This window comes from Parambassis ranga, chromosome 6 (genome assembly GCF_900634625.1).
Source record: "Parambassis ranga chromosome 6, fParRan2.1, whole genome shotgun sequence".
Taxonomy (NCBI): domain Eukaryota; kingdom Metazoa; phylum Chordata; class Actinopteri; family Ambassidae; genus Parambassis; species Parambassis ranga.
Window position 1 is genome coordinate 1,336,220 of NC_041027.1, and position 11,370 is coordinate 1,347,589.

Below are 11,370 nucleotides of genomic sequence, written 5' to 3' on the forward strand. Positions count from 1 at the left end.
GACCATTCGCCATTACAAAGGAACTCGCTGTGTTTTATGCAGTACTACCCATATACTTTATGCAATGTGGACAAAATCTTACAGTACTGCTATGGACCCGGGTCTGAACAGATATATATGCTAATAGGATGATTCGGTCATAGCGCCACCTACTGGTAGCAGGAAAGTTTGGTTGTAAACATGTGTTTGTTGTATATCTGTGGAAATGAGAGGAGGAGAGCATAGCACAGGACAGTATAGGAGACGAGAGCATAGGAGAGAAGACTGCGATGACCCTGCGGATCGCAAGGTGCGCGAGGGCCCGCAATGCTGCTTGCAGCTTTAATGAAAATTGGCACACATATGTATCACCTCAAGACGCACAAAAAAGTCTCCTGGACCCCCCCTCCAAACCCAACAGGAAGTCCGCCATTTGAAAGTTTGTGGCCATTTTTGGCGATGTGTGACCCTGCAGCAAAACTTTTCACGCCTCGCATACTTCATCGGATTGAGCTGAAAGTTACTGTGTCCACTCAGGACACCATAGGGAATAGACGCATTCCAAAACTCTTACAAAAGTCTGACGGTGTGGCCGGGGCGTGGCCTCAAAGTTTGACCATTTCTGAGGACACAGAAAGTCTCTATAACTTCTTCGTTTTCTGTCCGATCTGTACGAAATGTCACATGTATGATCAGAGTCTGACCCTAAACACATCTATACAACAATATTGAGGCTTTGACAGAGCGCCACCTACTGGCTACACAAAATGTTGTGTTTTCATAGGTTTTTCTGCTTGCCCCTGTGGCCTGTTTTGAGTAGGGTCACGAAAATTGGCACACATGTTTATCACCCCAAGATGCACAAAAAAGTCTCTTGGACCCCCCCTCCAAACCCAACAGGAAGTCCGCCATTTTGAAATTTCTGTTAATTTTTGGTGATTTGTGACCCTGCTGCAAAACTTTTCACGCCTCGCATACTTCATCCAATTGAGCTAAAACTCACTGTGTCAACTCAGGACACCATAGGGAATAGACGCATTCCAAAACTCTTACAACAGTATTACGGTGTGGTGGGGGCGTGGCCTCAAAGTTGACCATTCGCCATTACAAAGGAACTCCCTGTATTTTTTTGCCCCAACGCGTAGCCCCGCTGGCCAGTTTGACACAGGATCATGAACATTAGCACACATGTGTATCACCCCAAGACGCACAAAAAAGTCTCTTGGACCCCCCCTCCAAACCCAACAGGAAGTCCGCCATTTTGACTTTTGTGGCCATTTTTTGCCTATTTGTGACCCTGCTTCAAAACTCACTGTATTTTATGCAGTACTACCCATATACTTTATGCAATGTGGACAAAATCTTGCAGTACTGCTATGGACCCGAGTCTGAACAGATATATATGCTAATAGGATGATACGGGCATAGCGCCACCTACTGCTAACAGGAAAGTTTGGTTGTAAACATGTGTTTGTTGTACATCTCTGCAAATGAGAGAAGAGGAGAGCATAGGACAGGAGTGTATAAGAGATAAGAGCATAGGAGAGAAGACAGCTATAGCCCCACGGATCGCAAGGTCTGCGAGGGCCCGCAATGCTGCTTGCAGCTTTAATTTTTTTTTTTTTTTTTAGTTTTTTTTCCGACTCAATGATCGCATTTTTGGAGGCCTTAACATGCCCCAAAACTCACCAAGCTTGGTAGAAAAATTCATTCGCCCGAAAAATTTTGAAATTTGCTGAGTTTTGAAATGCACATAGGAAAATGGCTCTATAGCGCCCCCAACGCGTAGCCCCTCTGGCCGGTTTGACACAGGATTATGAAAATTGGCACACATATGTATCACCTCAAGATGCACCAAAAAGTCTCTTGGACCCCCCCTCCAAACCCAACAGGAAGTCCGCCATTTGAAAGTTTGTGGCCATTTTTGGCGATGTGTGACCCTGCAGCAAAACTTTTCACGCCTCGCATACTTCATCGGATTGAGCTGAAAGTTACTGTGTCCACTCAGGACACCATAGGGAATAGACGCATTCCAAAACTCTTTCAAAGGTGTTACGGTGTGGCCAGGGCGTGGCCTCAAAGTTGACCATTCTCCATTACAAAGGAACTCGCTCTATTTTCTGAAGTACCACCAATATAGTTCATGCAATGTGGACAAAATCTTACAGTACTGCTATGGACCTGAGTCTGAACAGATATATATGCTAATACGGTCATAGCGCCACCTACTGGCAACACGAACTTTCTCTTGTAAACATGTACGTCTCTGGAAATGAGAGGAAAGGAGAGCAGAGGAAAGAAGAGCAGAGGAGAGGGGACTGCAATGGCCCTGCGGATCGCAAGGTGTGCAAGGGCCCGCAATGCTGCTTGCAGCTTTAATTTTGTTCTTATTTTCACATAATTTGTGAGTGTTTGAGAGTTTGAAAGAAATCTGTTTAAACAACCCTTTAAATGTCACATGCCATTTGTGTGATATAACTTTTACACTTAGTCACATGTTTGCAGTGTTTTCCCTGCTGCATCATATGTACACACAGGCCTCTGCACTCTCAGCCTTATAGCCACACACGCTCTCAAAACTCACCTGGAAACCAAAGCAGATGGTGGGGATGACGCTAAACATGGAGGCCCAGGAGCCGATCCTGCGCACACACACACAGGAGAACACAGGCACATGGATCAATCTCTGTTCACCACTGACACCAGAAGAAGATATGAGCTGTTATTAGGGCATTCAGAATGCTGTGGCATTTAGAGGCACTTCACTACAGAGTTAATCTGTCTGCCACAGAGAGACCTAGGTACAGTCAGTGATCCAGACGTCTCATGTGCAACGGTGTCCTGGATTCATCAGTGATTTATGGCTCCTGAGAGACAATTCCATAATGTTGACCTGGCCTAGTCATCATATATATTTATGACACAGTAAAGACGATCTATGACACCAATTAAAATATATTTCATTTCTCTTTTGTTATTGACACTCATCAAGACAAAAAATGAGCATAAAGGAGCAGTCAAACAGTTGTATTGTGTAATCACAGACTACAGTGTCGGTGATGTCACCAAGCTTACAAGCCACAAACACAGGTTTCCAATTTATGTGATAGTTATCATGTGTCTCACACTCTTTGGATAGTTTTACAAAGGCGTTCTGTATTGAATTTGTAGATTAGAGTTTAGGACTATTACATTTATTGTGGTTTTTCTAATTCAAGTGCTAACCAATGCTTCTGTAATGTTTACAGATGAAAAAAGACAACATCAACTGTGAGAAGATGTAACTATGGAACCACAGGAGACCATTAGCTTAGGATAAAATTAATGTTATATCTCAGTGTAGATTGCTTTCCCTGCCTAGCAGCATGCTGTCTTGTATACTTCCTTGCTTACCTTGTTATCCAAGTGCAGTATGTATGACAAGCACGGGTGTGAAACGGGACACTATAAATCAGCAACATTTTACTCATTGAGCAGAACGTAGCACACAACACAAATATAAAGTTCACTGCTGTACACTTTAGGCTATGCTATGCTAATTGTCTCCAAGCAATGATGCACAAACAGTGGGAAATAATAATAATAACAGCACTGATAATTCACTGCACTCTCAATGGACCAATTTATCCAAAGCCCAATTGGGACTTTACTGTGACGACTGAACCAAACCAAAGTTTGTTTAGAGCCCTGGATCCCATTGTTTGTCCTCTCTCTCACACACACACAGACACACTCACAAGTACCTACCCACTGCTGTAGAGGGGTGTGTTGTGAACCAGAACAGCAGGCATGGTGTGGTATTTGATGATGATAGCTATGGTCAGGTAGGTCGCAGCCAGAGTACCCAGAACGCTGTAAGGGGGGGCGGAGACAGAAATCAGGCAGACGCCGGATAACCAAGTCAAAGTGACATTGATGGGGGGGGGGGATTAGTGAGAGCTGACCACAAGGGTCAGCACACAGTCAGTGGGGTCATGTGAGAGCCACACAATTACCCACAAAGGAGCATGATTATTATTATTATCATTATTTCATGTTTCAGCAGGAGACATCATTGCTAAGAACTGACCTGATGTATTTCTGGATGCTGATCTCTTTGGGGATGGACAGTGGAAGAATGAGGAAGAAGCAGAGCAGCACCAGGGCAAAGTGCTGGTCTGTGTAGAAATGGTACGGCAACTCGGATTTTGGCAAACTAGCCACTAGATCATACAGGGAGTCACACACTGACGGGCACAGACACAAGAACACGAGTTCAAACGCACATAAAGAGGCAGAAAAAGTACTCTTTATCCACCGCAAAGACAGATTTGAATGAGAGGGTGGAGCAGGAGAAGGATAACAGGATGGTCAAAAACCTGCTTAGCCATACAATGGTGATTTGTCAAGCTTATGTTTCTATATTCTTGGTGACCTAACGGAGCTGCCAGGTTGTTCACCAAGAGCATCAATAAAGCTTACAAATTTTCTGAAACTCACATTTTTCCAGCTGGTCATCCACTATGACCAGGAAGGCCACCGAGATCATGAAGAGGTTGAAGACAAAGCAGATCTCACACAGCTGACCGATGGCCGGCCCGCACACCTCTTTCACTACCGCCTGGTAGGTGCACTGACCGCTGATGGACGAGGAGTAACCCAGGATGATCAGGCCACTGATCAGGAACACGAGTGAGACCTGAACGGAGAGAAAAACGAGCTCAAAGACAACCAACAACCAACAGCGTGGTGTAACAATCTTGCCAAAGTGATGTTGGAGCTGCACTTTTAATCCAGAATAAATTATATTTTTATTCATCATTTAAATGTGTGGCATTTAGTTTGACGGGTAGCACAAAGTGACAGTAATAGAATTATTAAATGCCTGGATGGATGTGTGTCATTTAGCAAAGCAGACGAGTCGTGACGAGTCGATTTAATGCTGAGTACCAGATCATGACAGCTGACAACAGCCAACCAACCAAGAACATGTGTTTCCTGCGACATCTCATGTCATCTTTAAAATGCACACATTGCTTGTATATTTAAATACTGACATGTCTCCACATTATTTATATCCACTTTAAACAGACAGGACACCATCTGTAAGCATCTGTTAGATTTCTATGTGATGCATCAGTGTGCAACAGCTAGCATTAGCTTCTTAGCTATCAAATGAAGCTAAATCAAGTCTTTCAATCTTTTTCTGAACTTCTCACAAGAAATGTACCATTAAAGTCTGCAGGATAAAATGACAAAGTTGCATTCAGAAGTGCAGGGTGTTTGTGACAGACTAGAAAATGAGTAAAATAAAATCAGCTGCAGATGGAGCTGATCACCTGAATTGATCTTAAAGGACCTCAACTCTGAGGGGATAAACATCTGTATATCAATAAATATCAATAAATACAAAGGTAACTTGAGCTGGTACAAGAACTGTGAGATACGCAGATAAATAAAGTAAAGCCCACCAGCTCCACGGTGACGGCGCTGCGGATCCCCCCGGCTCTCTCGAAGGCCCAGGGGAAGTTGAGGAGTCCTGCGCCCAGGGCAGACTTCAGCATGATGAAAATGGCCCCAAGACAACCGAGCCGCGGCCCGACGTCCAGCGGGGGCTTGGTGGAGGCTGAAGCCAGCAGACTAATGCTCTCTCTGGCCAACTCCTCCATGCTTTAACCCAGGAGAAACTCAGAGCAGGACGCGGCAGTGAGCACACATGTGCCGGTCAGCTCCTTCTGCTTCTGCTGCTGCTCCGCTGGCCGCAGGTGAGCAGGAGGGAGGGTAGACTGGGTCTTATGTTGCATTCACGTACTGCTCGGAGAATGGAGTGTTTACTCGCAAGAGACACAGGTTTCGTCTTTGTGCTTTGTTCATTTAAACTAGGTTTTAAGCAGACAATACTATTACTGTGTCTAATAAAATAACAATGGGACTAAGGCTATTATATAGTATACTATTATATAGTATTATAACGGGCTAGCTGTAAGAAAATCATGTTTTTATTTATCTTTTGCAAAAGTTTTAATCAACAGCAATTACAGAAAAAGTGTCATGGTTTCAGCCAGGTCTTTTATTTTGTAGTTCATTTTCTGTTTGTATTAGGTTTAGTTTTACTAGTCACTTCCTGTTTTATTTTGAAACTTGATCTTCCCCTTGTGTTTCAGTTCTGTTTACTTCCCCTTCCTCATGTGTGCTCCCTTCCCCCTCCTGTGATTACCTGCTCCGCCCTAATGTGCTTCACCTGTGTCCAATTGTCTTCCCGCCCTCCTGTGTATAAAGCCTGTGTGTTTCCTGCCCCTTGTTGCCAGTTCGTTTTGTGAGTCTTCCATGCGACACAGCCGTCCAAGTAGCCTTTCCGCTCTTGTGATTTTCCCTACGTGTTTTCGAGTAGGTTTGCATTCTTGTGATTTTTTCCTACATGTTTTCAAGTAAGTTTTGGATGCTCTTGCGTGTGACTTGGATTGGACTTGACTACTGCTTTTTGCCTTTGCCTTTTTGGATACCTCTGCCTCGTGGACTGAACTCCTGTGTACCGAACCTTGCTTGAATTAAACACTGAGTTTGCCTTCACCTCCGGCTAAGTCTGCATTTGTGTCCGCCATCTTACAATCCCCTTGACAAAAAGAGCTGGTAATAATTAATGGAATGGTCAACTTTGAGGCCACGCCTCTACCACACCGTAACACTTTTGAAAGAGTTTTGGAATGCGTGTATTCCCTATGGTGTCCTGAGTGGACGCAGTAAATTTCAGCTGGATTGGATGAAGTATGCAAGGCGTGAAAAGTTTTGTAGGAGGGTCACAAATCGCCAAAAATGGCAGCAAACCAATTTTCATGACCCTACTCAAAACAGGCCAGAAGGGCAGGCCCAAACACCTATGAAAACAAGATTTTGTGTAGCCAGTAGATGGCGCTGTGTCAAATCCTCAATATTGTTGTATAGATGTGTTTATGGTCAGACTCTGATCATACATGTGACATTTGGTACAGATCAGACAGTAAACAGAAGTTATAGCGACTTCCTGTATCCTGTGAAATTACCAAATTTGAGGCCACGCCCCCGCCACACTGTAGGACTTTTGGTGGAAAGAGAAAAAAAAATTAAAGCTGCAAGCAGCATTGTGGGCCCTCGCGCACCTTGCGATCCGCGGGGCCATCGCAGTCTTCTCTCCTATGCTGTCCTCTCCTATACTCTCCTGTCCTATGCTCTCCTGTCCTCTCATTTCCACAGATATACAACAAACACATGTTTACAACCAAACTTTCCTGCTACCAGTAGGTGGCGCTATGACCGTATCATCCTATTAGCATATATATCTGTTCAGACTCGGGTCCATAGCAGTAATGTAAGATTTTGTCCACATTGCATGAAGTATATGGGTAGTACTGCATAAAATACAGTGAGTTCCTTTTTAATGGCGAATGGTCAACTTTGAGGCCATGCCCCCGCCACACGGTAATACTTTTGAAAGAGTTTTGTAATGCATCTATTCCCTATGGTGTCCTGAGTGAACACAGTGAATTTCAGCTCAATTCAATGAAGTATGCGAGGCGTGAAAAGTTTTGTAGCAGGGTCAGAATTCGCCAAAAATGGCCAGAAAATTCAAGATGGCGGACTTCCTGTTGGGTTTGGAGGGGGGGTCCAAGAGACTTTTTAGTGCGTCTTGGTTAATACACAGGTGTACCGAGTTTTATAATTCTACACAAAACAGGCCAGGGGGGCAGGCAGAAAAACCTATGAAAACACAAGATTTTGTGTAGCCAGTAGGTGGCGCTGTGTCAAATCCCCATTATTGTTGTATAGATGTGTTTATGGTCAGACTCTGATCATACATGTGACATTTGGTACAGATCGGACAGTAAACACAGAAGTTATAGCGACTTCCTGTTTCCTGTGAAATCGCCAAACTTTGAGGCCACGCCCCGGCCACACCGTCAGACTTTTGTAAGAGTTTTTGAATGCGTCTATTCCCTATGGTGTCCTGAGTGGAAACAGTGAGTTTCAGCTTGATTGGATGAAGTATGCGAGGCGTGAAAAGTTTTGCAGCAGGGTCACAAATCGCCAAAAATGGCCGCAAACTTTAAAATGGCGGACTTCCTGTTGGGTTTGGAGGGGGGGGGGGGTCCAAGAGACTTTTTTGTGCGACTTCAGGTGATACATATGTATGCCAATTTTAATGCTGCTGTGTCAAACTGGCCAGAGGGGCTATGCGTTAGGGGGCGCTATAGAGCCATTTTTCCATGTGCTTTTCAAAACTCAGCAAATTTTAAAATTTTTCAGGCGAATGAATTTTTCTACCAAGGTTGGTGAGTTTTGGAGCATGTTAAGGCCCCCAAAAATGTGAATTGTGAAATGTGAATGCGTCTATTCCCTATGGTGTCCTGAGTGGACACGGTGAATTTCAGCTCAATTCGATGAAGTATGTGAGACGTGAAAAGTTTTGAAGCAGGGTCACAAATAGGCAAAAAAATGGCCACAAAAGTCAAAATGGTGGACTTCCTGTTGGGTTTGGAGGGGGGTGTGCGTCTTGGGGTGATACACGTGTGCTAATTTTCATGATCCTGTGTCAAACTGGCCAGCGGGGCTACGCGTTAGGGCAAAAAATACAGGGAGTTCCTTTGTCCTTTAGGGGGCGTTGTAGAGCCATTTTCCCATGTGCTTTTCAAAACTCAGCAAATTTCAAAATTTTTCAGGCGAATGAATTTTTCTGCCAAGTTTGGTGAGTTTTGGGGCATGTTAAGGCCCCCAAAAATGCGATCTTAGGGGGGGAAAGAAAAAAAAAATGAAAAATTAAAGCTGCAAGCAACGATGACGGGCCCTCGCAGCTCTTGTGGTCCGCGGGGCCAGCAGCCGCCGCCTCTCCTATAGTCCCATGACCTCTCTCCCAGCTTTACGGGCACGAGCTGTGGTCTGCAAGGCAGAAGAGTACAGCAAAACACACATGTACAAAAGACAGGACCTCCGGCCAGTAGGTGGCGCAGTGACTGTAGCATATCAGCATGTCAAGCAGTGCAGCCTCCGATGTTCAGCATGACGGTAAAGTTTCATCCACATAGGATGAAGTGTGTGGGAGATACAGCCAAAAATACATCTATTTCCTGTGAGTTGGCGAAGGGTGAACTTTGTGGCGGCGCCACGGCCAGACCGTGTGACGAAGTGCTGCGTTTTTGATAACTTTTGGTCCCTAATGCCTTAAGAGTAAGCAGACCAAGTTTCAGGCGGATTGGGGAAATCCTCTAGGAGGAGTTCGTAAAAGTGCGGGGAGTGAAAAATGCAAAATGGCGCGTTTTTTTCAAAATGGCGGACTTCCTGTGCGTTTTAGAGGATACCTCCAAGAGACTTTTTTTCTTGTGTAGAGGTGATACATATGCGTACCAATGTTCGTGTCTGTAGGTCAAACGGGGAAGCAGATCTCATTCCAGGGGGCGCTGCAGAGCCATACGGCCATGCCCACATATGACGATGGGGTGATATGAAAAGGTGCGCAGGGGCTGATGTCATGATAGAGAAAGAGGCAGGTAGGATGAACAAATCAAGAAACACAGCAGCTTTCTGTATGGTGGCGAAGGGTCACCTTTGTGGCGATGCCCCGGCCACACGGTGTAACATCGAGCTGCGTTTTTGATAACTTTTGCTCAGCCATGTCTTCAGAACCAGGTGACAAAATCTCATGTCCGTCAGAGTATTTCCCTAGGAAGAGTTCGTTCAAATACGAGGTGTGGAACATGGATAATCAGCCTGAACACAATTCATACCGCCAGTAGGTGGCGCTATGAGAGTTTGTGGTCATTAGCATATCAATCTGTTCAGAACGACAGGCTCAGCATGCCTGATTTTTTGCATCCACATTGGATGAAGCATGTGGGAGATACAGGCACAAACACATCTATTTCCTGTGCGTTGGCGAAGGGTCAACTTCGTGGTGGCGCCACAGCCAGACCGTATGACGAAGAGCTGCGTTTTTGATAACTTTTGGTCCCCGACCCCTGAAGGGCGAGTGCACCAATTTTCAGCCGTATCAAGTGATTTGTGGGGTGTGCAAATTGGAACAAGGCACGTTTTTTTTCAAAATGGCAGACTTCCTGTACATCGTGGAATTTTTGTCCAGGAGGCTTTTTTTCTTGTCACGAGGCGATACATCAGTGTACCAAGTTTCAGGTCTGTAGCACTTGCGGTGAATATTTTCACACTTTAGGGGGCGCTGCAGAGCCATGCAGCCACGCCCGGCAATGGCGACAGTGTCAAGTTGCGATTTTCGTCGGGGGACAAGTTTGTGCCAAATTTGGTGGGTTTTTGAGCACGTTCAGGGGGTCAAAATCATAATAAGAATAATAAACACAGCAATTACAATAGGGCCTTCGCACCACTCGGTGCTCGGGCCCTAATTAAAGCTGCAAGCAGCGATGATCGGGCCCTCGCACTCCGCGCGACCGCCCCCTCCCCGTCACGCCGTCCCTTCCCTCCTCTGCTCCCCCCACGAGCTGCGGCGATTTTGCCAGCGGTGGGAAAAAGCCGGCAGACAGAAGCAGAGATGTGTCAGTACAACAAATCTCCCAATATATGTAAAAATTGTTAGTGTGCAGTAACCTCCTCTTTACAGTAGGTGGCGCTGTCCACAGATGTCCACACGTGGTCGGGGTCAGGTCTGTATCACATGTAAAAAATTTGAGGATTTTAGGAGCATCCGTGGTGGAGTTATATCAGTTGCAGTACCGTATGTGTCCACTGGGTGGAGCCAGACACCATGAGAATAGTGGAGACCCGTCTGTGCATCAAACCTCAAAAAACATTTGATTCATACATGAAAAATGTCCAGAAGCAGTTACTTCCGGTTTCCTGTAGGTGGCGCTGTGCAGGTGACTCATGAGCATGCAGAGTTGTGGGGGGACGGACCGTTAGGACATGAAAAAATTTTGAGGACGCTAGGACGATGCACAAAATTTAGTATGCAGTAACCTCCCGTTTACAGTAGGTGGCGCTGTCCACAGATGTCCACACATGGTCGGGGTTGGGTCTGTATCACATGTAAAAAATTTGAGGATTTTAGGAGCATCCGTGGTGGAGTTATACCATCTGCAGTACCCTGTGTGTCCACTGGGTGGAGCCAGACACAATGAGAATAGTGGAGACCTGTTTGTGCATCAAACCTCAAAAAACATTTGATTCATACATGAAAATTGTCTAGAAGTAGTTACTTCCGGTTTTCTGTAGGTGGCGCTGTGCAGGTGACTCATGAGCATGCAGATGTGTTGGGGGATGGACCGTTATGACATGAAAAAAATTTGAGGATGTTAGGACGATGCACGGCGAAGTTATAAGCAGTTGATGTGTCATGGCGAAGGTTCAACAGTCGCCACCGCCACGGGCAGCCTGATACAGGAAACCAAACAGTTGTCTCTGTAGGACTTCAAA

At 45.3% G+C, this 11,370-nt stretch overlaps 1 protein-coding gene across 1 annotated transcript in view; it reads right to left on the reverse strand.

The window, feature by feature from the left end:
• The window catches only part of slc38a8a (solute carrier family 38 member 8a), a 29,829-nt gene extending 24,202 nt beyond the window's left edge, over nucleotides 1-5,627 (reverse strand). Inside the window, exons 1-5 of the mRNA XM_028408297.1 lie at nucleotides 5,430-5,627; nucleotides 4,459-4,657; nucleotides 4,049-4,205; nucleotides 3,727-3,831; nucleotides 2,564-2,621 (exon numbers count right to left, since the gene is read on the reverse strand). Coding sequence (XP_028264098.1) covers nucleotides 2,564-2,621; nucleotides 3,727-3,831; nucleotides 4,049-4,205; nucleotides 4,459-4,657; nucleotides 5,430-5,627 — 717 coding nt within the window. The remainder of the gene's footprint in view (nucleotides 1-2,563; nucleotides 2,622-3,726; nucleotides 3,832-4,048; nucleotides 4,206-4,458; nucleotides 4,658-5,429) is intronic.
• Nucleotides 5,628-11,370: the final 5,743 nt, after the last annotated feature.